The sequence below is a fragment of the Melozone crissalis genome, unplaced genomic scaffold (genome assembly GCF_028551555.1).
Source record: "Melozone crissalis strain CALT ecotype California unplaced genomic scaffold, PUWL_Pcris_2 ptg000004l_1, whole genome shotgun sequence".
NCBI lineage: Eukaryota > Metazoa > Chordata > Aves > Passeriformes > Passerellidae > Melozone > Melozone crissalis.
In genome coordinates, this window is record NW_026535782.1 from 26,714,965 (window position 1) to 26,742,960 (window position 27,996).

General features: G+C 41.7%; 1 protein-coding gene across 1 annotated transcript; it reads right to left on the bottom strand.

Annotated features, from left to right (window-relative positions):
• Positions 1-109: 109 nt before the first annotated feature.
• On the bottom strand, positions 110-27,996 carry CPM (carboxypeptidase M). Its single transcript, XM_054278041.1, has 9 exons — positions 27,972-27,996; positions 27,667-27,823; positions 12,650-12,747; positions 5,252-5,424; positions 3,611-3,795; positions 3,189-3,359; positions 2,231-2,383; positions 1,063-1,211; positions 110-392 (listed from the first exon to the last, which is right to left on the bottom strand). Exons 1-9 carry the CDS (start codon positions 27,987-27,989, stop codon positions 153-155), a joined length of 1,344 nt encoding a protein of 447 aa, XP_054134016.1. The 5' UTR covers positions 27,990-27,996; the 3' UTR covers positions 110-152.

Genomic DNA, 27,996 nt, shown 5'->3' on the forward strand with positions numbered 1-27,996 from the left:
TTCAATTGTCAAACCAGTATTTTGCAAAATACAGTAAACACGATTGTGAATCTGAGAATCTGGTTTATAAAAACACTTTCTTTTGCATATACAGTTCCTTCTCTGAAAAGCCACATTTGTGCAGGAAGATTTTGCCTTTGCCATTCCTGACTTTATTTGAAAATTGCAAGCACAACGGTCATTAAAACCAAGAGATGTACTGTTGGTTTTACTGCAGCTGAAGCCCGTGTGAGCTCTTGGTAGAGGGGAGTTTTGGGACATGAAGCAACTTTTGAGCTGATCTTATCTGAGACCTCTGGGAAAGAGAAATCCTGTTTCACAGCACTGAAGTTTCCAGTGTTATCAGGTATTTCCACTGTCTTCAGCATGGATTTAAATCCTGGTACAGTAGCCTAGGAGCAAACACAAGAGTTCTTCCTTGGTTTGAAACATTGAATTCAAGTGTGAAACAATTAATATTTACACTTTAAATGTACAGGGCAAAATATTCTAAAGATACATTGAGAATGTGGACTGGGAAAAATAAAGTTTTCATGTTATAGCAGTAAGACTATTGCTGTACAAGAGTCAGAATCCTGCAGTGATGCTTAAGCATAAGCCTTTGGCAGCAGGCAAAGCCTACAGGGCATGGATGTTTGGACTTCCACAGGGAAACCATTTTGGCACAAGGAAGTGACAGTCACCCACGGTGGTGTCAGCCCCTGCTGCAGGTCCCAGGCTCCACCCTCTCACCCTGCAAGGCTCCTGGTTTGTTGCAAACACCTCAAGCTCCTGTTGCCATGCTCCAGACTCATCCCAGCTGGCTCCACCACCAAGGTCCAAGGAGTGCTTAGCTCTGGACACTGAGGACTGTACCAAACAACTCCCCTTCTGCTGACTAATATTTAAATACATTTTTTTTAAAAAGTCTGCTAAAGAGTCTTTACACCTCCTATCTATGACTTGAGCAGCTCAGCTCACCCACCTCTAAGGCTGCAGTCTCACTGTGCTCAGGACCTCAATGCAATTGGAAACAATACTTCAGTAAGGCTGCATAGTCACATTGATCACATATGTACTCACATTGATCACATATGTCCCAGGCAAAAGGAGAAGGAAGTACTCCCCGTGTTGATTTGTTCTGTAGGGGCAGACATGTGGCCTTCCTTTGGCTTCCACGATGGCGTTGGGAATAGGATTCCCATTCTTATCAGTAACTTGGCCTTTGACACCTATGAAAAAGGGAGAGGAGGTGTAACTGGTGAGCCTCCTTCTCTGAGAAAGGCAGACTGTTCTGTTGCTGGATGCCCTCAAAGGCTATTTCACCACTTTTCAGCACATCTGGTATTAGCACTGGTCACTTCGGCCTTGCTCGAGGGAATTAAACCAGAAAATCCTTGGCTGTTGTTGTTAATAGTTTACCCCCATGTTAAGTTAGAAAGCAGCATTGTAATCTCCTAATATTCCAAATCTCATTTGCTGAAGGTATCATACACACTGTGTGTCCTTTACTGAAGGGCTTCAATCTTCGCTACAGGTTTGGCAATTTTTGCGCGCACACACACATACACCCCACACACCCATCCCCCCTTCTTTTTTGTGATTTAAAATAAGTCAACCTCTTGTCTAGTATTTCCCAAAGGCAGAATACCAACAATGTCTGCTTATGAAGTAGTTTCCCTTAATTCCCACACACCATCTTCAAGGCAACACAGGCAGAGATAAAATAGCAGTTAGATATTTAGGGTAACAAAATGCAAGATAAGCAACAGGTTTGTGCAAACCCTTCAACTCATTGTAAAGCACCACAGCTTCACTAAGCAGTTCTCTTCCAAATGTGAAGTTGGATCACACCTAGAGAAGCCTTTCAAGTTTACAAAATCCAAGCAGCAAAGACCCATGGCACGAGTGCTGAGGCACACATACACTTAGAGACCTCTGAAATTATTATTATCCCAAGGCTGCTCAGGAATAGAGGGGAGGGGGGAGTGCATGGTCAGACAGCCCCCAGGGCCAGCCCCCTGCTCCTGCCCCAGCGCATTTTAACCCCTTGCACACTGCAGTATCCCCTCACCTGACACACTTGTAAGTTCTCCTGCCTCACCCACCCTGGCTTTGTAGCACTTCCTGTTCAGAAGCTCCCAAGTTACCACCAGATCTGTCCCCTGTGAGCTGTGACACTGCCCCAGCTGCTGAGGAGCTCCCTCTAAGGTGGCCCCAGTTTTCTCTCTGCCCCCACTCCCATACCCACCTAGGTGCACTTGTTTGATATATTCAATCAGAGCAACTTTGTTGTCTCTCCAGAACTTTCCCAGCTGGTCTTCCGGAGGATATTTACAGCATGACAGCTCCAGTGTAATTTCAAAACACTGTCCCCAGACATAGTTGTAATCTTGCATTCCACCTTAAAAGTGAAATAAAAGTGTTTTCAGCTGCAAAGAAACACTAAGGTCAAATTAAAATACAAATAGGAAAGTTAAAATGTTGGTACTTGCATCATACCTGTAAGAAAAGTAATTCAGATAAATTTTGCCTCAATGCCACACTTGTATTTACTGCCTCCTGTGAAAAACCAACTTAATTATTAACTCTAGTTACTCATAGAGTGTTGTTTTCTAAAACATACTTCATTTTGGAAATGATGATGATTGTGGCTGAGAAAGGATGGGTCTTTGACTTCATTCAAGCTTTTCCATCTAAAAAGGGACAGTTAGGCTGGCATAGGATTTGCCACGGCCAAAGCCATTCCAAGACCCTTTTAAGTCTTTTAATACAATGAAAACAACATACACAGTGCACAAGCCCCATATTCTATCTGGCTACACATAAACAATAAAGAAAACTTTTATTTCCGTAATTAAACATTGAAAAATTGACAACATATTAATGGTTTTCTTTCTGAAAGATCTTGATGCCAAGCAGAGTGTGCACGTGTATGTAATGTATACAGCTACTGCAGGCCTTAAGCAAGGGCACAGAAGCAGGCAAACAGCAGTGCCTGCCTCATTCACTTGTGGAATTGCTGGCTGGAGGAGTCTGAAAACATCCAGGTCCTACTCACAGAATCTGCATGAATGAGTTGAATTGCTTCCCTCATCAGCCCTCTACTCTGACTAACATCACTGCCCTTTCACCATCAGAGATGGCAGGGGAAAGTGAGAAAACACCTTACCAGGAGCAGCTGAACGAAATATCAGTGCCATTCTTACCTTCCAGCTGGTACCAAGAGTACCCGTTGGTAATGCCTTCTGGGAAGGTTTGCCTGCTGTCACAGCCCGTCCCTTTGTACATGCTGGCATGGTTGGAAGAATAGGTTTTTGCCAGGTGAATAAAGACATCATCATCTGGAGATCTGCTATAGCCTTTCAAAGAGCCGGTAACTGCAGAGTGAAGACAGCCATTGTGCAACTCTCATTACTGGTGAAACACACAGTGTTGGCTTACATGCAGGATAAACATCTCCCAAAAGGCCATATTAGGCAGTGAATTTTGATGGGGTTTATAAAATTCTGCCCATACCAGCTCAAAAGCTAGAGGAACTTTGCAGGAATCCTTATAAATTTTGCTTCGGTACAGCCAATGTTCCTAAACCCAGTCAGTTGTGGGAGAACAGAGTTTGCCAGCAGCTTACCTGGGTTACCATTATCAAAGGTGTAACTGGCAACCAGGGCACCCCCATGCAGGTTTGCTGAGAGAACAAACGTTTCACTTTTGATCCAGTCCATTACTGCCTGAGTCTCTGGCTGAATGCTGGCCCTGTTGTCCTCAAAGGCATCGGGAAAATTTCTGTTCAGATCTTCTCCATTCCCGTTGTACCTTAGAAAGAGAGAACACATTCCCATTACTGTTTTGCCTGTGGATGCTCCCACATCACCAGCCTCCCACTTCTCCAGGGCTGTGGTGTGCTAGTATTTTCAGGGAACAGGGAAGATGACCATTTTTTATTTCTCAAGCGTTACAGTGGTGGAGTCCAGTTTGCTTTCTGGCAGCACTGGAATTTTCATAGGCCACAATAAAACATTTCTAAATGGAAACAGAGAATATTTAACTTGCACACAGAATGCACACCTACTCATAACTGAATTAGAAAAACCAGAGCCAGATCAGAAGGACTTTGTCCTCTTCCTGTATGTGTTTTTCCTGCTTGTATAGAGGCCCAAGGTAACTATTGAATGGCCGTATCCCTTGGGCTGTTCTCACTCTCAACAGACAGAAAAAAATGGAGTTGGACACAGGATGCATTTATTCTCCCTGAACCTTAATGCCCAGCCTGTTCAAACACTCTCTTGCTTTTTCTCTCAGTTAGGTCAGCACAGGAATGAAGAGGGTATTCACTGTTGACCGTGATAATTTTTGAGCTCAGTCTGTTAAACTCTGTCTATTTGACAGTGAGGGGATAAAAAATACCCGCCTCCATACAAGTCCCATCTATTTGCCGAGGAATACATTTTTTCTTAATAAAAAGGAGGGCCTATACTGGTCACCTAAAGAAGAACTAAACTACCAAACTTTCTTTTCACTTGTTTCTGGTGTTGCCAAGGCCAGTGATCCAAGAGAACTTCCAGCTCATGGGTTTGCTTTTTCTGCACATTCCAAATCTGTCCTTTGGGCGTTTATTCCCATTCTCTCACTGTCTCTTTCCCTCTTCTAGCTTGTTAAGCTTTTCATCCCCTTTTTGGTCTCTGCAATAGTCACAATGAAGAATGCAAAAGCAGCACAGGATGCAATGTCAATTGCATCTGTGTAGGTTTTCTTCCCTACCATCAGAACCTATTATAGCCAGCTCTGCTTGTGTAACTCCTCCTTCTTACTAAATCCACATTCAACATTATTTTTAAACACATGGCTAAAGTCCATTCAACAAGCTTAGACACACCTTTTCTCATTAAGAAGGGTTACAGAATTCTCCAATTGAAACAGATCCCTGTGGGTGGAATTTTCCTTCTTTTCTTGTAGCACTCTAAAGGTGCTACAGAATGGGGAACTGTGCTTGTATTTGCAATCTGGGTCTCCTGCCTAAAAGGTGAGGTCATTACACCAATTCTGACCAATTTTTTTCTGGCTCCACCACATATAAACACCAGTCTGACTCAATCTTCCAGAAACTCTATGCCATAACAATGTGTCTTCAGAAGGGCACAGGCAAAAATTAGCCCTAGCACATCCTGTAGACTCTGCTCTCTACCAAGTGTGATTCAGTCTTCTGGCTAGCTGCAATTATTACTCCCCACCCATTTATTTTACCTCTCCCACCCTCCTAAGCCACCCTTACCTTCCTGGTGTGTAATAACAATCAGGCACTTTTGTAGCTTCAAATCCATCTGGATTCATGGTTGGCATGATATGAATCCGGGTATTATTGAGCAAGCGGGTAATAACTGGGTCACGTCCATAGCTGGTCACCAGGAAATCTATCAAATGGAGCAGGATTTCTCTCCCAACAGTCTGTGTAAAGAAGCACAAAATTTACTTTAAGTCTGATATGGAAGAAGAAAATAAATAAATATCTACTGCCTTGAACTTCCAGGTTTTTCTTTTGGACTACACAGACATACAAAGCATATGAGAGCACACTGATCCACATTACTTTGTTTTATGCTCTCCCCTAAATATATTTAAAGCAACTGAATAGATTAAAGGAATCACTGGAGGGTTTTCACAAGGGTTTTAAATCCAGATCAACCAGACCTTTTTGTATAATGGGAAGCTGACTGTGTCAGATACACTGCTAAAATCTTGCATGGATAAGGAACAGCTATAACAAAAACTGAAGCTGCCTGATAAACATCATGTGGGCTTGGGAACACTCCTCTGCATTTTCTCAGTCCCACTGCAGGGTCCCACCTCTGTGCTGTGGCCCCACACACGAGTGCCAGCACTGTGTGGCACCACCTGGCAGTGGAGCTTCAGAAGGAAGGGAGGACAAGTCTGCCACGTCTTCCAGGATGCCACAGAGCAGGATTTTTTCTTGTTGATCCTCTTTTATGGAAGTCAATATTAATACAAGATCAAAGAGGCCACGTAGATACTTCTGTTACATTGCTTTATTTTAATGTCATGAGCATGCGCATTGAGGAAATCAAAAAAATCCTTAGAAAAGGACATGGAAAGACATTTGGATACAGACTTTGGATCAAGGAGAGGTAGTTGCAGAGAAAAAGCTAAACATTTTTGTTCATGTAAGTTTGTGTAAGTCATGAAAGCTGACAACTCCCTTTAGTCTATCAGATTTTAGGCAAAATAGTGTCAAGAGTTAAGGACAATTCTATTGTACCCCAGAAACCACTGCTAGTGTTCACTGAGCCTTACTTTCCAGGGGCACTTTCCACAGCACTGTGACCCATGCCTCAAGGGTGCTTTAGGCTTCCTAAACCCTGTCTGGAAAGGGAACAACCAAGACTTGCAAGTAGATGAGTTCTAGAGATAACCTATCTCTACTTTATCTCAGAGAACAAAGCCTGGTATATCACAACAGGATCTAAACCAGCACCTGAGTATGTGAAAACAGACTGCTCTGCAGGTTTGATAAATACCCTCTGTGAAATCCAAGAAGGGATGCAACAGAACCTGTCTTGTACAGGCAGCTCTTGAAAAGGGTGATAGACATCTTGGGAACATTATAAGGGTGGGGGAAGAAAGGAGAGGAGAGGACAGGAGAGGAGAGGAGAGCAATCAGCCAACTCATGGCCCTGGGCATGAGAGATGAAGTTACCAGACTCAGAATCAGCAAGAACAGCTCTACCACAGAGACAAGACTGGACTGCTGCCTGGGAACCTGGGAAAGTGCTCTTCTCCTGCTGTACTGCTCTTCAGTGCCTGACCAAAATAAGTCCCAAAAAGAAAGGGTAGAGAAGCAGGAGCAGAAAGGGGAGAAAAGAAAAGGAACAAAAGAATGTGGTGGAAAAGAACAACGTTTACAAAGAATGAAAGATGACCAGATTTTCACAGATTATATTATTTGCAATTAAAAGTTAATCCCAGATTTACTTACATGTACAATGTTTTACCAACTATTTTATAGGATTCCTGGTGTAGCTGCTTTTGTACTCAGGACATTAGGCAGTTCAGATTATCATAAAAGTGCTGGCACTTGGGTGATTACACTGTGAGAGAAGAATATACTTATTACCACTGTTTTGGTGTGGTAACAGAGGGGTGGTTTTGTTTTGGTCCAGAGCACCCTGCATTGCTTGGGAAAGCACATCTGGAAGCATCTGAGGGAAAATTTTTGTTTCTGGGAAAGTTCAAGTTCAAGGTCGAGTTTTGATCAACCCTTGGAAAGCATCTGCTGCTCAGTCCAGCTTTACCCTGTTGCTACAGAGAGGTCAGGAGTGTCTCTGGATAAGAGTTATGAGTCACTTAGTTTTACTTTAGAGCTTCAAATAAAGGATCTAGACACACTGAAGGTAGGCTGCTGACAGTAACCTTACTGGACCGACACCTTTACCAGCCTCAGGTTTAATATGAAGAAAGAGAGAAGAGCAGGGGACAGCATGAATGTGTTCTGGGCTTTGAGAGGACATGGACATTTAGCTTTGATTGCAGTATCCCAGGGGAGATGAGATGCCAAAGAAGATTGTGCTACTGTGTTTCACAGGAAGGGCAACAGAAAAGCAAAGGAAATCCCTTTCTCCCACCTCAGGGATACAATTAGACATGGAGTTTCTCTGTGCACTTTCAGCTGTCAGCTTCCTCCTGTGCCCCAAAGGGAGAAAGTCAGCAGGAAAGGCTTCCAGTGATCCTCAGGGAAGCCTCGAATGAAGAAGCGTGCGTGTGTCAGGACATGGATCAATGCTGCAGAAAAGGGTGCAACTGCTGCTTCTGTACACAAATCCTTTAAACTCCCTGACTGCCTGCTGGCAGGGCTGTGTCAGCACCCTGCTCAGCGCCACAGGATTACTCAAGAGGCCTGAGCAGCAACCAGTCAGGAGATTAAGGTGAGGAGCAATTGCACCTGTGCTGTAACACTTCACTGCAGCAGCCCTGGGTTTAGAGCAGTGCTCTTACCACACGACAGAGACCTAATACCAGGGGACTATGGGTGGATGGACTCTGCCCATTTTTATTATTAAAATTCTTTCCTTAAACATGGCCTGGTTTTTAAGCTGAACGATGTTGAAAGAAAGATGCAAACAGTCAGGCAGGACCTGTTCCAGGGCAGCACAGCCTTGCCTGGCTCCCTGCTCCAGCCCTGGCTGCTCCACAGGCCAGGCTCAGCATACCAGCCACAACAACCCCACCTAAGGAAGCTCTGTGAGAGCAGCAGGCCAGCCTGGCTTCCCACTGAAATGCTACACTTGCAGGATGTTATTTATTTTTAACACTTGTACTGCACTAATTATCATGCACTGCTGGGACACACCCCACTGGGGCTGCCCTTCTTGGCTAAAACACACCACTGGCTTGTGCCAAGTTTGGCACACGTCCCTTCATTTCTGCAGCAGCAATCTCTGTGGCCATCTGAGAAACACCACATGCGTGACAGGAAGTGCAGCTCTCTGGTTTATCACTGAAGGAAATGCTTCTGAACCAGTAACTGGCACAGGTTGTTACCACCTGGACAAACTCCACCAGCTTCAGGATTTACCTGGCTGAGACATGGGTAGCTTTTTCTTTCCCCACTCAGAAGAGTGTGAAGAAAGATAAGGAAAAAGTAACTGCAGCAAGGCAGAGTTAAAATGTGCTGAAATAGACACCAGCAACATCCAGCTTTTTTCAAAGTCTGTTGTTAGCATTGAGATTTGATTGATTTGAATTTTTAAATTTCTGGTGCTTCTGACCTTTTTTCACATCACATCAGCTAATACTGAAGCTAGGTGGAAAACAGTTTACTATACAATAAATGTTTTTATAAACAGTGGGGTTTTTCCTAGAGCACATGCTGTTTCCCTGCATATCACTTCAATAACATATCACACAGGACTGGGACAGGGGAATATGGACTTAGGATTCTCATAGCAGTATATGCAAGTATTCTATAAGTTGTGCAGTACATGCAGTATTCTTTTTGTGCAGTGATTTTTTCTTATCAGATGATAAAAAAACAGCCTCTTTTTCAACAGTGGTATTTTGACAGTGTAAATGCAGCTTCCATTAATGTTTTAGAAATAAGTGTAAGAAATTCTGCACAAGCCTCATTAGCTTTTTGTTTGCTGATTTTTTAAGACTCCATTATATTGATCACAAATAAATCTACTCCAGCCCTTAATCACTTAAGCCCTAATATTTCAGGAAACCTTACTGTGGATATGACTGTGCCTATGATGACATGGAAAATGGGGTAGAGTTGCTTTAACTTATTTCACAAGATAAGGCAGCAGGTAAACATATCCTTTCACATAGGCTAGTCCAGACCTATCAGTATAGGTTCAGTTTCACACAGTGAAAGAGGAAAAATACTACTATTTTTAATAATATTTTATACTACTATATTATTATATTACATATACAAGTAATTTATCTATATTATTATAAATAAACTATGGTTTATTATAAATAAGCAATTGTGTTATTTAATGTTATTTGCATTGTTGCTATTTTATATGCTGAGAAAATAAAGTGATGAGAAGTGGACACTTTAAAAGAAAAGGCCTGATATCAGCAGTGCCACCCTGAAAAAGTCTATCTTGTGATGACCCAGTTACACTACAGCTGCAGAAAGCTAAAGCCATATATCAGCACATGAAAGGGGGAGAGCAGAAGCACACAGGAAGTTTACAGCTTGTTCAGATGTGCTTTTCCTTAAGGGCTTTCCCTGCAGTGATATCCATGGCTCAGGAAGAGCCTTCCAGCTAGATCCTGTTTGTATAGAATGCACTCCAGTCACGGCACAGAGGGTCCAAATGGTTTTGCTCCATTTGTGACTTAGGAGCATCTGGGGGTTTGGTTGTGGTTGGTGTTAAGCAGAAGGAGTTCTTCCCCAGGGAGGGGTGTATGACTTGGAAAGAGAAGGTCTTTCAAGAAAGAGCACAAGACTGGGACAAGAGAGGCTCCTGTCTAATTCAGAATGGAGCTGCCCCAGAAGATCAGGCACCCTCTCCCTCACCTTCCCCCTGCAGACTTTAACAACTTCAGACTTTAACAACATTTCACAGGCTTATGCATTTTGTGCAGTCAGTTACCACAATCTTGATTAAAGTTAGCTTAAATCAGTTTTCATTTGGCTCAGGTTAAACAAAAAGTACTGCTAAAAATGGTGTCCAGCTTCATGCAGGCAACATAAAGAATGGGAGAAGTTTTTTGTTGCCTCTCAGTGGATCCGGGGCAAAAGTTCACTCCATCTGGCAACAGTGAACACAAAACTACAATCTTTTAGGTCTTGACTGGTTATGTCTTACAGTATCAAGAAAAATAAACTTGCTTAAAAAAATAAATCTTTTCAGTTCTGAAAAAAATACTCCTCTCATGGTATTGCATACTCAGATTACTTTATTAGAACTTCCCTATTGGGCAGCTTTCCAAATAACCTAGATTTTCTTCCAGCAGCACGTGTGAACAGCCCACACACATGTAATTCAGGTTCCACCCCAACTTTTATGTGTTTGGAGCAGTGGGCCAGCTGAGTCAAAGTTAAGTGTCATATGCGTGATCATAACAGGCTGGAAGGGCGGCTTCACCAAACAACACTTGAGAACAGAACTGCTCATTCTTTATCTTTTGTGGAAAACGTCACTGAAGCACAAAAGGCCTGACTGGATCAATGAAGCCATAATCCCACAATTTCAATTTATGAAAGACTCTGGCACACAAGTTGAAGCTTGTTTTATAATTAATGCAAAGCTTATCTGCCTAATATATTGTAGGGGTAGTTGAATCTATCCCCAGAGACTAGTCCAGCAGAATCTTAGATTATGGGGAAAAAATATTCAACTTCTCCAATGCTTCTCTATGAGGAATTCATTTCCTGCCATCTGAAATACATTTATGATCAGATTTAAAAAAGCCCCAAACACCCACTGGGTTTGTATGTTTATTTGTTTCACCTGTATGTACCCAAAAACCACATATAGCAAAAATCATGATGAGGGTCTGAAAAGGAGGAATAGCTCTATTTCTGGAATGTTCCCTAGGTATGAGCTTGGTCTGACAAACAACTGGAATGTTGGACGCCTTAGCCAGGCAGCTCAAGGATCAACCCTGCTCACACCATCTGGCACTGTGTCTGACTTTAAAAGAAAATCTAGCCTAATTTCCTCATGAAGTCAATAAAAAACTCAGATCCTAGGCAGTGATCTGAGTTGCCAATCCCCAGCAATTCCCAGCTCTGTGGATGTGCAAACAATGTGTGTTTCTATGGTCAAAGCTCCTTATGCACATCCAGCTGGGCAGTGATAATGACAGGGGTGCTTCCTTGTGGGGACTTCGGTACGTGTGGCCTTTTGCAGTCCAGCAATATTGGATTTGCAAGCCAGCCCATCCTGGATGAGATCATATCCTGCCCTCCACCTCCTCCCCACCAAAGCAGGGTGATTTGCAGTCAGAGGTTTGCCATCCCCTCCAGCAGCCTGCAGGGACCGTGGGATGGAGCCTCAGCTCCCGGATACCTTGGTGACCACACCAGGTGTGCTCCGGGAGCTGCAAACCCTACCTTGGGCACCCAGTAACACATGTACCCACCTGACACCACGAACCAGCCTCCTCCCACACAGAGTTAAATTCCCAAGCAGTCAAACTCCCAGCAGCACTTTGAGCAAGGCCAGTGTTGAACAAGGTGAAACTAGTCTAACTTGGGGAAAATTCTTGGCACATAATGTCACAAGTGCCCGTAGGCGTGCAAGTGCTCACACACAGCAATAACTCCTGACACGTTACCCTTTGCACAGGATACACCTTCTACTACATCCGTCTTTCTTAATTTGGCAATTCACAGTCTAGCACATATATATACATATACACCTTGCTACTGCTGTTAAATTATTTAACCTTCACATGAAACTGCACATATTGTGCAGTTTCAACTTATCTTGCAGATGACTAATATAATCAGGTAAAGGCAAAGAATAAAAGAAATATAAAGCAAAAAAGTACTATAGAGAACAGTAAAGCTTTGATTCTTTCTGATTCAGATTCAAGTAGTGCACCAGGTAGGCTCACAATCATAATTTCGCCTTGATCATTAATAAGTGGGCATTCTTCCCAGAGCAAGTCTATTGTTCTGGCATTGCTTTTTCTTTTGTACTGTGTTATCTCAGGTGAATCTAGCTGTTCCTAGCTTAAGGTTTCCAAGATAAATTTTCTTCCTACAATAAATAATTTGATGCTTCACAGCAATTATTGTTTAATCTTAGGATGTATTTGAAGAGTTCTATCCGTCATATTTCATGCCTAGGCAATAACAATGTACAAGCAAACTACTGCATCTGACTCGTTGCTGGGAAACTTAAAGCCTCTGGGTTTGCTCAGGTGGAGAAGACAAAGCTCTCTACTTAAGAGAGGTCTTGAGTGTAGGATTGTTGGACTCTGCACCATGATGTAAGGTCTCCTAAGGCCCTTCCACCAAAACAAGGGAACTTTATTTATCTGAAAATTCCTCAATAAATACACACATATTTTGTCTTCCTTGAGTTATGAAATATCTCAATAATAAAAAGAACATGCCTGAGAGAAGCTCACTCTGAACCTCTGGTACAGTGTATTTGGTATAAATGACATTGCAAAAATTGAAACGTACCTCATCCCCATGCATATTAGCAACATACTTGAACTCTGGAATGCCAATCTTATGATGGGTTGGAAACCTTCCCAGAACAAGAACCCACAGGTCTCTACCTTTAAGAGGGGAAGGGGAAAAGACATTTTTCAAAACAAGTGTAAAATTATACAAGCCTTAGAAGAATAAAAAGAGTTGGTCATTAAGACCATTGTACAAATCCTCGTATTTCATTGGTGCCCACTCAGTCCTACAGAGATAACATATCAAAGTAGACTGTGGGGTTCTTTTATTCTATGAATATTTGCAATATTAGTTATAGGAATAAATATGTTTTGCCTTCTGCCCAAGTACATAATAAACCCTGCAATTTCTAAAGCATTTAACCAGGACTAGAAAAGAAGGCTCTTCTTTTTTTTGTAATAAACATTTTTCAAATTAAATTTAGCAAATAACACCACTCTTCCCCCCCACAAATTTTAAATCATAAGGCTTTTCTGAAATATATACAGAAATTTTCATTATCACAAAGACAGAACATCTGGTTTTGTACTAAAGACAACACAAAAAAGCTAAACATATTCATGCATTACTACTCAGAAAACAGGAGGTACCAGAAAGAACCGTATCAGAAACATATTTCAAATACATCAGCAGGGAAAGAATTAATAGCTACAGAAAGAGTATTAGTTAGGACCACTAAAGCTGCACAAGAAGCTGAACTTTAAGCACCAAAATAAATATACATACATTTTGGAAGTCCACATTTAAGCAGGGGGAAAGGGTGAGGAGAGGAAATTTTTTGTTATTATTTTTAGTGATATTGTGGCATTTCAGACCTCATCTGCAAACCTGTGCTTCCCATTAGTCTGCTCAGTGAGGTGGAAAACTCACGTTTCAGCAGATGGCAGCAATGAAACTGGACTTGATAATGGCAGTGACAGGCTAAAGATTGCCAGTGCCCAGGCCCTGCAGGGTGGCAGCTGCCCCCAGCTCCACACAGGTCCTGTTGGGACCCACAGCCTGCCTGAGAGGAGCCCAGCCACCACTGCTGCTGGCAGGACAGACAGAACACAGGAACTGCTACATGCAGTGCTATAAAAAGCCCTATTTCCTAAGGCTTTGTGGGTCATCAAATCTGCACTAAAAACAAACTCTGGAAGGTATCAGCTTCCCATTCCCAAAGACACGACCACTGTAGTCATGCACATGCCACAGCATTTTTGTTTTCTTTTCCAGCTGTGCAACTGGCTCGCAGCAGCTCTACCACAAGGGTCATGGCTTTGGGAATGGGAGAAAAACTTGAAGTGGACAAAGCAACACTGGATGATGATGCACTGAAACTGTTGTAAGAGAGGCAAAACTGAAGACAGTGGTTGCCAAACTAAATTCTCAGTTAACAGAATCAGAGTCTTAGGACCAAGAAGCAGCAAGACAGTGCTGAGAGATTCAACCAAGAGTGATCTCAGTATCCCCTGGTTTCACAGCTGCTCTTGAAGACGTGGTTCAACCCCTGTAACCACGCCATGCACAAAGCTGTGAGACGATGCTACTGACTCTTTCATTAAAGGACAATGTGAGCAAGCAATCATACTTTTAAAAATAATTTTGTGGCAACTGATTTGGTAAGAAAGAAAGCTAGTTATTTGGCCTTGTTGTATGTAGAGCCACTGTCTCAAAAAAAGTTTGATTTCTGTAAGCCTAAACAAGTTGCAGAGTGGAGAACCCAAAGACACTAACTTTTAATCACATTATTCTTCAAAAATGAAAGAAAGAGAACACACAAATCTCTCACCCTAGCCCTTCTCCCTTCCAAAACCTCCAGAGCCCCTCTAATCTCAACCATCCTGCAGCTCTGCAAAAACAGATGACAAATCTTGCTGCAGTAGCATATGTTTGGAACTGAAAACAATCCTGGTAGTGAAAAAACTGTTATTCATAATCAAGTGTGGACAACAACCTCAATTTTCCAACTCTGCAATGTGTCATTCTCTCTATAGCTGTATCCTGGGGCAACTTGCAATGAATTACCAAGGAGTCCTTCCAGAATGCTCCTATGATTCTTTGCCCTTATGCCCTCTAAGGCCTGCTTCCCAGCTCCCATTCCCTCTTTTGGAAGGCAAGTTCAGACATCCCTCCTTGGTGCCAGCTGCCATGTGGGCTTCTGCACCAGGAGGAGCACACCTGCTCACAGCAGTGACTGCAGCCTTTCTGCCACAGCCCAGCCCAAAGGCGGCTGCTGCAAACCTACAACGTGCAGCTCACCATACACACTCAAGCAAAGAGTCCACGCAGAGATAAAGTGCTCTAGATGTTTCCATCACTTAAGATTTTCTACAAATAATAGCGTATTCTGATACCAAACTAAAAAAAATAGTACTTCCAGTGTCTTGTCATCAGCAGTACTTGTTCCTGCTGCTCTCACTGTGGATTGCACTCATGGGAAACACAAGGAAGAGCTAAGTATAGACTAACATTAAGTACTGATGCAAATTGGTTGTTCCTGCATTAGTGTTCAGACTGTTTAGTTTGTGTGAGGGCCATCCACACGATAAACACTCCCATGAACTGAGATACCAATTATTTCCTGGCATTTCCAGCTTGTAAGAAGTACTAAACCTTCCATTAACAATTAAAATACATTCCTGGGTCTGCTCAGCCTGCAGTACTGGATAGTGTATCTGGGAGGGATGATGTAAGATTTCTTTCCATACGGCTGTAATTAACTGCATGTAAAAAGATTCAGCATATGGATGGTTTCCTTTAATCAGCAAAGCCTAGATAACTCTGGTTTGGTACCTGAAGGGAACAGCTAAGCTTCCTCTCGTGCTTTGAAAAGCCATTTCTCACTGCCAAATTGCCAAAGCAAAGCTGACGTCAACTAATTAGTGAACTATATTTCAAGTGATGAAGACAAACCTGTGTTTCTAACTCTGTGTCTCAGGACAAGTAACAAGACTTGTATTGGAGCAGAGCCAGACCACACAGCTTCTACTAGAATGAGAAGCCGTTTTAATTTTTTAAAAAGTTTTCTAGCATTGCCACTAGTTCACAACGTAGTGTCATATTCTACAGATGTACAAAACCTGATAATTAAAATGAAGAATTGAAACTGACCTCCAGATCTACTGGGAAAGAAATCAAATCAATGTGTAGATGTTAGAATCTGGATTGTGCTCCCTGTTTTTGTTCTGAATTTTATTTCTGCTTTTCTTCACTTTGTTTTTCACAGCTTCATTTATGAAAAACTCCTAATCTCAAAGAAAGTTATGTCTAGAAAATGAATTGAAATGACTGGGGAATGGCTCAGACCCGCTGTCAGTAGCAGTCAGGCTAGAGTACTGATTCTAGAGTTTGCAGGGAGGACCACTTTGACCAAGAAAAAGCAATAGACTGGCTACAGTCCTCCTGGGTTGGCCTTGAGTTGCACACTGGCTTCATGGGCAGGAATTGCTGTAATGCTGCTCTGTGTTGAGGCAGCCCACACCTAGAAAGGTGCAGGACAGAGAGGAGGGGAAGAGAGATTAACTCTCATTAGAATGCAAGGTCCCAACGGAATTAAATCATAGAACTGATCTCAGAATCATTGAACAGCCCAGGTTAGAAGGAAGAGATCATCTGGACCAACCCTACATGGGAAAGGAAACCTAGATAAGATTATTTAGCACTTTGTTCAATTGCATCTTTAAAACCTCCAGTGGGAAGGACTTCACCTCATTTCTAGGGAAGTCATTCCAGTGAAGGATTCTCACTGTACAAAATTTTCTTCTGTTGAGATGAAACCTCTCATAGTGCAACTTGTGCCCTTTGCTTCTTTGCACATGGCTTCTTGAGAAGAGAGAGGATCCATCCTCTTTATAGCCACCCTTCAAGTGCTAGAATTCTGTGACAAGATTCCACCCTAAGCATTCTCTTCTCCAGGCGGATGAGCCTCCTCAGGGCAACATTGTCTTCCAGCAAAACACTACCACAGCTAATGAAGGACTTCAGGAGTAATTCCTTTTGCTAAACTACCATCAGCAGCACCCTTGCCCTCAGGCACTCTGATTTGTCATTACCAATTCAAGATGGAAAATCTAATGCCATTTGGGAACTTTTCTTCTGCAAGGTGACTGCCCAAAACCACACATGGCTTGATTTAGATTCTAAGAGAATTTGAAGTACCAGTACGTTACTTGTATAACCGGAAATGGTTAATCAGAATGACTGATGTAGCAGTATTGCCTTAAAAATATGAACAAATATGTGATTTTAATCTAGCCAGACCGAGTAAAACACTGCCAAAATAAGCTACATACCTGAAGCTGAAATCAGACAAACATCTGTAAGAACAACTGAACATCAAAGTCTTTTGTGAGCATTTTTCTTTACTTTCAGGTATACTGAGACAGAATGGATTAGCTAAAGACTTGGCCTGCAGTAGCACTGGCATTAGTAATGAACAAAGTTGATATGCCAAGAAGAGCTAGAACACTTTAAATATAAGTCTTCAAGTTATTTTAAAGAATAAAGATACAGATCAATCACATACATCAACCAGGTGTGTCTGGCAATATTCAGCATGGTGCTTAGTAAGCAGAAAAAAAGGCAAAAGCACCCAAGGTAACATTTGGCTACAGGTTTATTATTTGTCACTGGCTATATCCACTGACAGCCATTGAGTCACTATGTGGGGGCCCCTGCTAAACTTAATACTTCTGGCCTCTTCCACAGACCCCTTGTTACAGACTTAAGGCACTCTCTCTTGGCAAAAAGTAAATAGAAATATCAATTTCCCACTACTTAATCAGCTCCTATCTACTCCAAGAGATAACACCAGTCACTCTAAATTAGAGTCAGCACCATATAAACAGCACTGAAGGAATAAACATGACAAGGAATAAAAATGATTCTAAAAAACACTAGATACTGTTTATTTGTATCCAAAGCACTTGAGAAGGGAAGGGAGTCAAAACAATTCATGGTTCACATGCTTGCTTATCTTCCTAAACGTTTAACTAAATCTTTGGTTGATTGGGATCCATAGCTGCTTTGGACACTTTCACAAGACTTGGATCTTATGAGAACAGCAACCCTTTCTTTCCTATGTACATGTGAGTCATCACTGTACCATTTCCAGTTCTCATAATCAAGTTGAACACACTCTTTATACAAAAATGAAAAATTGCCAATGCAGAACACAGTCTCTACAATAGTAGCTTACAGGTTATTTGAAAAAAAAATCAAGAAATAAAAATAAATTTGTAAAAGACAAAGAAAACGCAGAGGGAATACTGGTTTTAAATTAAGATATACTAACCTTACTCTGCATTGCTTACTAAGAAGATGAGAAGTCTGAGCAGGCTATTTTTTACTATTAACACTAACTGGGCTCATATTTACACCCAGAAACCAAATAGATTATTTTTCCCTTTTCACCAACTGTTGTTTCTATCATCACAGGGTTTTTAAACCTAGTTCTAAAAAGGTGTATGTTATATTCTGAGAAAGTTATGAAACTGGTATGCATCTAGTAATTTTCAGAAAAGCTATTGTATATTTGACAGTAATAAATATTACCAATAGTACCATTGGATCATCATGAATAAAGTGATTTTTGTAACACAAGCTGGTCATAAGGGACAGGGGGTTGTTTGTTTTAAAGTGCAATTTATCCAGATTCAATAGTTTTGTTTAGCCTACACTTTGACCACCAGAGACAGAGGATGCAGAACTATTTCTGCCACTTGAAGGTAACAGAAGGAGCACTCTACAGGTTGTGGCTCATATGTGGCTGAGAAGTTACTGGTGCACTTTGAGGATTTGAGTTCACTGAAGTACCTCACCAAGAGACTTGCTACACCCATAAAAATCCTTGTCAGATCTCAGACATTGTGTTTGCCTCAAGAACAGGAAGCTCAAAACCATACACATCTCAACACTGACAAGCAGACTCCTACAAATCCAGACACTGAGTAGCTCCCCCCACCCTTTTAACTCAATAAAGGGGGAAAAATGGAGACTAGATAAATTTTTAAAAACTAATCCAGTCTGTGCCATGATCATCTGTTTCTGGTTTAGTTAACAAGCTACATTAGTCTGACCAGCATTTCCAGATTCTCTCCTAAACCAGGTAACAAATGTCTCTAGAAACACTAGCAAGCGGCTTTCAGGAAAGGAAACAAAGACACAAGGCAGCAACCAAGGATCAGGCTGTGCTACCACCTACAAGCAGAGTAATTTGGTCCTTAGTCTCTTGAACAAACACATTATGATGGTCTTTGTTTATTCTTGAGATTAGCCTAATGCAATTGTGTATCAAAGCAAGCTTTGTACTCTATTTTTCCACAATCAGGAAAAATGCTTCATCAGAACCATCCTGCCTGCACACTGCTGAAGTGCAGAGCAGGGAAGGCATCTGTGCCTACCTTATTCCCCTAATTTTCTCTAGCTGCTCTTTGGAAAACGGAATAATGGACACAGTAGGAGTACATTTCTTATTGAGAACAGAATTTGCTTTTATTTTAGATTTAGGATAAATGTTACTTCTTCAGATGTGCTCAAGCTCTGTTTAAACGCCCCAGGTAACTGCAAGGCCATGGATGCAGAACACACTGGCCAGGGACAAACAGGAAATGTAACTCAACTGTCCTAGATCCACTGTGAGCTCAGCACGTTACGTAGCAGCTACAGTAATTTAATTAACTGCCTCTGACTGCCATGGTCTGACCTTTCCCATAACAAGTAAGTCCTAGATATCAAACTGCAGAATCATCTGCTTAGAAACATCCTCTACCCTCTTTCTCCCATTTGAGCCACTGCACAGCTTATAAGAGTGAACAGTTTTACAAGGAGGGTGCTCTCTCAGCTGTGAGGGGAAGAGATCTACAGCCAGTCCAATGCATTATGTTTTTCCATGTCCACTTCTTAAAATTAATCTTCTAATTAATAAAAAGATCCAAAAGCAGAACTTCCAGAAAGTTTAGAAATCACATGCACATTCAGATCTCTCTTCTACACAAAAACATGTGCAGAATGACTGTCTAATGAACAAAATGCTTCACTGTAAGAAGTCTTGCAAACAATTAATTAATGTATCATAAGTAGGTCTCCATGTGCTTATGTGAACACAATATGCCATAGCTACACACAGCAAACCTTTAATTAGGTAGCCCTGAAAATAAGCAAGACTGGTTCCTTCAAGGACCCACAGCCAGAGGTCCAAGGCAGAAAGGCTGGGCAGAAGGGATGCAGGGCACACTGCTCTTCTTCTTTTGTGGGAAGTGAATGGAAAGGCACCAGAAACACTTTTCTACTAAAAAGTCTCATTGTCTGAAGTGGGGTAGGAGGGATGTGTTACTAAGCTCTTCTCAAGCTAAAAGGAGAATGCAGACAAATTGACCATCTGGGTAAAACTCAGACACAAGATGAGAGTTTTTTGTTCTTTAAGTAAGCTTGTGATTAGGATCACATTTCATTTACAGGGCTAAAAATGAATGCACAATGCTCCAGAATGCAGAATCCTACAACAAGTGAGGGGCAAAACCCATTCATTTATGTCCATTGTGCACCATTGTTAGTACCCTGAGTTCTATATCTTACTTAGGTTTTAAAACAAACAAAACCCTCAAACATAAAATATCTTACACATTTACTTCCTCAACACCAGAAAGGGATATGGATACTGCATCCACCAGCTGGATTTCCTGATTCTGTGTTACACAAGCTCCAGAGCATTGCTAACTTCACTGGTGTGAGTAACAATATCCAGTAGTCAATTCTGCCTGTCTCTAAACAAACACAGAAAGCTGCAAAGTCTTGCTGATGGGAAACAGGATGGTTGCAGCCCTAAGACTTTTATTGCTCTGAAAAAAAGGCTGACACATATATGCTGCAACCAGACAACTGCAAAGCAAAAGCTAGAGAGGAAGCAGGAGAACAGAGATTTTTCTCAAAAGGCTGATTCTAAATAAATGCTACTCATGTGAACATTGTACTTTTTCTAAACAGATCAGATCTTTCCATTTAGAAGTTACAACATTAAAACTTCAGTACTAGATAACAGTTTATATATGAGAAATGTTTGATCTATGTTGCTAGGATAGATTCCCCTCACACTTTATTTATTTATTTAAGCTGGGACAGAAATCTCTGATGCAGCATGTTCCACAGGAAAAAAACAAATGAACAAACTTTCCTCCAAAATTTTCTGAAAGAAGTGTATTTAAGTAGGAGAGATCATAGAAGGCAGGACAAAAATGATTGACCAATTCACAGCAAGTGTAAAGAAGAGAAAACTTAAGCAAATAATTTTACTTTCACTGCAAGAGAATAGGAATGCAGAGTCAGTGACTGCATCTCCAAGAGGAATGTCTGAGCTTATCAATCTTTTAAACATCTGATGCTGACCAAACTATATGCTTTTTATAAATGACCCATATAAAAAGCATAGCTGTACTGACAGGAAGGAAAAGTTAGGTCTGTTATCATCAGATAAAATCTTAGTCCTTGGCTGTTGGAGGACTGATTGCACACAAACTACTTGAGTCTCACCACAGCAGTCAAACTGCTAGAGGATGCAGTCAGATAATGTATATGAATCTATATTTCAGCATTTAAAGAATTTTTAGCTTCAGTTAGGACAAATAAAATCTAAAGCTAATATAGTAATGGTGACTTCTATTTAAACACATGATTTAGAGCAAAGCTCAGTTTGGAGCTGAAGACTTAAGAATACAAGTTAATATTTCTTGTTTTTAAAGTCATGATTTAGTTTTCACTAGATAAACCACGAAGGAGCCAGTACTCCTCCTGTTTTATTTCCCCTTCCCATCACAGTGAGGGACATTATGTGCTGCAAATAAAGACTATAAGGCTATTAATATCAAGCCCATCTGTGAACCCAAACACCTTTGCAATACTAAAATGAACATGTAAACCTACTTAAAATCTTATTAACATGCATTTATATGGCACACATACTGTCAAAGACAAGAACAAGATGGTTATGAGGAGAGACATGAAAGAACACGTGACCCATAACAGGCAAAAAAATTCACAAGCATGGATAAGAATTTAACTATCACAGTAAGTTTTAGAATGCCCATTTTTACATGGAATTCTGGACTGGAGCTAAGCAACTTTAGTATTATTTGCATCATGGGGCCCCCAGAGTGGAAAATGCCTCATTCATTCTTGTTTCTAAAAACAAACTTTGAAAAGCCTCGATGTTTATATCATCTGTACACACCATGCTTGCATGACAAGCCTGTAAGGAAATTTGTGGGGTGGGGATAAGGAGGAGGGAAAGGAAGAAGAGACATTATCAAGGACTGGAGACAGGAGGAAAGTAATCTGCAGCAGTCAAATGGAACAAACCTAAGGTAACAATCCTCAACACAAATATACCTTGCATAATGTAACCACAGAAAAAATAACTGCAATATAGTCTTTAAAGACAACACACTTGCTATGGATTTTTCATCCAGGTAATTTGTTTATTTTTAAGACAAAAAGAATTCTCTCTGTTACCTTTCATTTTTCTTCCTACTTTTAAAAACACTGGCACTAGCATTTAATAATGGGTAACACCAAGAAATTCACCTTGAAGTACAGTGGGCTGTATAAAACCTTCCCATTCTATTTTTATGCACTGCCAGAACCCTTGAGCCAACCCAAAAATAATTCCCAATGAAACAATAAAACAAACATTTTATGGGTAACGTATTTCAGCTTTGTTTTCCCCAGCAGTAAAACTTGTTTTCTAGTACTTTAAAAAAAGTAAAAACATCCAGAACATAAAAGTCTGTAATGTAAATTCAATAGAATTTACAATGCGCTTTACAGTAGCATTGCAGTAACTCAGGCTTCTTCCATACTGTGTCACAATAAATAACTTAAAATGAGTTCCCAGCTACATACACATACTATTTATGTGTAGATGAGACAAACACAATACCTGGCCTTTTATTATTAAATATTTTCACTGAAGTGCAGTGAACCTTAAATCAGCACTCCCCTGGTCACCATAAATGCCTAAAGTATCAGGCACCCATGAATGCCTGAGGGTATCAACAGCACAGTGTCAGAGGGGTCAGGAGGTCTGAGCTGACCTCTGGCACACCTTGGGCACACATTCCACTGATGCTGGTGAGCAATGATGGACAGGTTAAGTGCCCAGGTTTTCTACTGACTCTCTTATCAGGCACTTGTTGCATACAGCACTACCTGAGTCCCAATCCCTAGCACGCCCTACTGCCAAAGTCACAGCTGCTTATCAGATGGAAACCTGGGCATGCTCGTTCCCTCCTGTTTCCCAAGGAGAAAAACACATGAATGCAGGCAGGAAGGGGACAAAGTGCTCCAACAGGCACCTTATCGCTGGGAAACCTGGCCTGTGGGAGCCCTGCTGAGCACACCTTCCCTGCAGCCCACAGCACCACCCACGCACGCAGCCACGGGCCAGTCCTGCACTCCTGAGCTACAAACCCCACAGCAAACACACACACACCCCCTGCACATTTCAGCCTCTCCTGTTCACACAGCAGGGACAGCAAAATGCTAATAAGCAAGACTCACTACTTCAAAACCAAAAAATTCCCCCCAAAGTTAGCCAAGTGTTTAAGATTAATGGACAGAATGTGTCTGTCCAAGGGCAACAGAGAGAGCAACTGAGTATTGGTGTTCACTAAGCGTCAGATTTGGATGACTAAGCCACATAGCTCTCAACCAAAGAAGCTTTCAGGACAGCTCTTTTGCAAGGTATTTCTGAGAATTTCTAGTGGAACCAGAACAAAATCTGGTCAGTTTCTTTTAGTTTTTGTCTCTCCAGTGATGAAACCTGCCAAAGGGACACTAATATACAAAGTCAACTTTGAAACTTCATTAAGTAAAGACAGGGTACTTTAACCATACACAACCTTTCCCTCAGTGAGCAGAATCTGACCTGAGGATGTTTACAACTGTCCCAAAGTTGACTGGAATTCTAAAGATGCAGACTGGCCTCCAGAAAACCTAGATCTAAACCAAGCTGTAATTAGCATGCTATCACTTTATCTCAATCCAGAGTGTATCTGAAAAGGCTTTTTAGAGTGTGGATCCACTACAGAAGTTACTCTATTCTTCCAATACCTGGCTGTTTTTGTCCTCCTAAGGAGGTCATCAGTTCAGTTAGAATCCTTAAGTCAGCTTCCCAGCACCCTCATTTTCTTTTCAAAGAATAACAACAGCACTGTAACTTGAACAACGAAAAGCCACAGATCATACACGTACATTGACTATTTTCCTTTTGGTAATGCACTCTATGATTTGCTTGCTGAAGAGTCAGTCTGTTTCTCACTGGGGTGGCATTAGGCAGGATGGGTTAATATGATTACACCAGGTCCCATTCTCCCATCCCAGACTGATGCAGCCCTGCAGGTTCCTCTATTACTATAGAGCGAACACTCTGTTCTGAGGTTGGATATTGGATATACCAGAAAACTGAACTCCTGACAAAAAGCTTTTATAACTTTATTCAACAACACACCTGAAACAATGTAAAAGAATTAAGATGTTTTTTGAGCCATCACACATCTCTGCTAAGACTATCAGTTTCTCACAGACCAAACTACCTACAAATCTCGAGGGATGTGATGATACCAACTAAATTAGACCAAAAGGTAACACTCAGTTTTGTCAGCCAATGAGCTCCATCTTTTAAGCTCCTTTCACCCCTCATGTAAGGATAACAGCTTAGCAGATGAGATACATAACTAAATATCATAGCTTCCAAATCAGATCTGGAGACTGAACAGGCCTTTGCCAGTCCAGAACACATTGTTTTCAGTAACTTGGCAGAGGTGCTCCTAGTAATCTGGCAGGGGAAAATTTCTATATGGTGATGTAAACCACTACAAAACAAATTGGGCGTCTTTCCATTTGTTTTCCATTGAGGATCTTGGTACACACTCTGCTGTGCACACTGCTATTACAGTCTACATGCATCAAATAAACACATTATGTAAATCTCACCTCAGATTTATCCCTAACAAATCACATTTGACTGTTTGGGTTTTATGCAGAAATGACTGACAGTGAGAGGGAGCAAAGCACCCTATTTCTTTAGTCTTGACCTTAGCAAGGCTTTCAACAGAATCACAGATTCAGGAATTGCATGGGACCTCTGGAGGTCACCTGGTCCCACTCCTCTCCTTAAGCAGGGCCACCTACAGCCAGCTGCCCAGGACTGAGTTCAGACAGATGTTAAATATCTCTAAGGATGCTCCCTGAGCAGCCTGTTCCAGTGTCCAGTCACCCTCATGGTGTCTCTGTAAACAAACTGGGATTATGGATATGGGATTATGGGATTATGGATTAGATTACAGTAAAGTAGGCTAGAAGCTGACTGGACTGAACAACTGGTGGTTCAAGAGGCAGCAGATTATTAGCAGCATCCTCAAGGGTCAGTACTGGGGCTGATGCTGTTTAATATCTTCATCAGGGCCAAGGCTGCCATTCAGAGGGCCCCTGGTAAACTGAAGGAATTTCTTGACAGCAAACTCATGGAATTTGACCGAGATAAATGCAAAATCCTGCACCTGGAACCAAAGAACCCCATGTATGGATTATCAACTCAAGAAAATCATCCCATGCAGGTACAGACTGCAGACTGGCTGGGTTGCAGCTGTGCAGCTGAAGGGCTGCAAGGTGGCTCAGGTACCTAGAGACTCTGTGGAACCTCCACCCTTGCAGATATTCAGAAGTAGAGTGGAGAGGGCCCTGAGCACCATAATTAACTTTCAAGTGAGCCTGGCTTTGAACAGGAGCTCAGACTAGATAGCCTCCAGACCTAAATTACTTTATGATCTGCCTCAGATGCAGGTGAGGCTTCTGACATGAAGAGTGTCTAGATACTTCTCTTAAAGAACTACATATGATCACTTTCTGAAGTGGTAATACACAGGTCCCTATCACCCTCCACAACTTCTAAGAGCTGGATTTTTACATCCTTGCAGAGCTCTGAATCTACACACACTGACCAGAAGTCAAGCCTTTACTTCACATTCTTCATAATCCAAGTCTAGATGGCAGTATAAAATACTAGATTATTATATAAAATTTGGCAGAGATTAACAAATAAAATGGCAACAATAGCCATTCATGATAATAGTAAAATAATGTCTGTTGACTTTATAGGTGTTACTTTGATCCATGGGATATTGTATTCATCACCAAGAATTTTCATATCAGGACTATCAACTTACTACATCACATTGATCTCAGTTTTATAGTACTTAAATTAATTTTTGTTTCTCATCATCAAGAAGTACATTTTGCAACCATGGTTTAGCTAACTGGTAGGAAAACAACACTAGTAAACCCACACAGGCGTGTGCACGCACAGACAGCCTTGCTTGCAGCAGCTTAACTGAGAATAGAGGAACAGAACTTCAACCCATGGACCAAAACTGAAACTTCATTTTCACCAGAATTCTATAACCACTGTTATCATAAAACTTTCTTTTAGCATGAGCAAAAACCCCCCCCCAAATTAGACCCTAATTCAGTACTGTCCCCTGCCATATTGCAGATGACTCTGAAGGCTCATTTCTCAACAAAGGTAGAAATCTCTTAACTTTTAGAAAAAACTGAAAGACTAGAGGAGCACTACGCATTTTTCACTGCCATTCTGCTTTACGTGGCACTGAGAATAATAACAAGGAGAGCCCACACAATTCTCAGAGTCTGGCAAAGCAGAAGGCAATATATCAAAATCTGAATGATGTTTCCGTGCATTGCTCAATCACAACCAAGAGATGATGATTTTCCAGTTTTCATGCTGGTGGAACTCAGACAAGTTGAACACCTCACGTTATCAGCTTTCAGGTATCTAGATATGTAAAAGCCAAAGTTCCAATCTCCCAGGTTGAATGAAAGGTTTCTGCCTACCCGCACAAAGATAAGCCAGCTGAGTTCCTGGCAGAAAAGTCATAATCTATTCCTATCATCACAATGTTAGCTAAGTTCTCTAAAGGTATGAAAATGAGGATGTGGATAATTGCTAGTTTGCACTGGAGGGAACTGTACTTAAAGGAATTAACCTCTTGCATGGATGAATAACATAATCCAATCTAATTCTGCCTTTGATGAAACCAAAACCAACACAGTTGAAATAACTTTAAGATTCCTCTTCTACTTTGAGATACATAGTAAAACAAGTGAGAAGCCATGAAAATGTGCTCATGATCATCTAGCAAGAAGAATACAGATTTTTATTTTTTTAAATCACAAGTGTAGATTTGATAATAGATGCTACAAATGTCTCCTTCCAGTGGTACGAAATGGGATTAGAGGAACAGATGATGTTTCTAGAGAATGGATTTTCTATCTTGTTTTATAGCTCTTAGAGTGATTTAGTTTCTTGAACTGAAATCTAGTAAAGCAGTTTGGGGGGTTTTTTGTTTGTTTGTTTTCTTAGAATTAAAAAAAATGTACAATAGTGTTTATTTGCATACGGACTTTAATCTTTTAAATCTCTTTTGAAAAATTAGCCACTTCTCCCCAAATTTATGGTAAGAAATCACAGGGGGATAAATTAAAATATCAATATAAGGTCAGAAAAGTAATTACTGATTTCAGTACATTCTCCTGTAACATTTGAGACTGAAATCCTATTCTTCATCTACAGCACAGGAGCTTGTATCAGGAGGTATTTTTAACACAACCACAAGTAGGAAACACACTTCTTTAATTATAGTTCTTCCCAGAATGGGCACTTGGCAAAGGGGTCCCACTCGTTCTACGCTCCATAAAGACAGCCCTCTTTCTGAAATTGCCACTCAGGACGTTTCCAATTCTCAGAAACATAAGTGTTGGCAGAACTTTAACCCTGATGACACGCACGATGCTTCAGCCAGAGTGTGTTATTCACGCTTAAGCAAGAGGAACACGAAACTTCACAGAGGTTGGTTAGAGCAGCCCCGCCGCCAGCAAGCAGCCACGAAACGCCACCTTCACCCACACCTGCCCCGAATTAGTTAGAACAAAAAGCGTCTCTCCTCCCGTCCCAGCGCGCTTACCTTGCACCGAGCGGCCGATGCTGTGCAGGTGGGTGAGGGAGGGGTGCGCGGCGTGCACCCCCCTCAGGAACTCCTCCAGCTCCTCAGTGTGGTGGTACTTGAAGTCCAGCGCGGCCGCCGCAGAAGCCAGGCAGAGGATGAGGATGCCCACCGCGTCCTAGGGACAGACAGATGAAGCTCTCTCCGCGGGCACCGCCGGGGCAGCGGCCAGCCCGTGAAGAGCCTTCCCGCCTTCCTTCCTTCCTTCCCTCCCCCCGTCCCCGTCCCCGTCCCCGTCCCGCCGGAGCAGGTGGTGCCCGCCGTACCGCGGCCGCCGCCCGCATGCTGCCG

Coding starts and splice junctions, on each gene's coding strand:
- CPM (XM_054278041.1), bottom strand. Junction 12,748..27,666: donor CATCGGCCGCTCGGTGCAAG/GTAAGCGCGCTG, acceptor CCCCTCTTAAAG/GTAGAGACCTGTGGGTTCTT. Junction 2,384..3,188: donor CTCTTGGTACCAGCTGGAAG/GTAAGAATGGCA, acceptor TTCACTTTTAAG/GTGGAATGCAAGATTACAAC.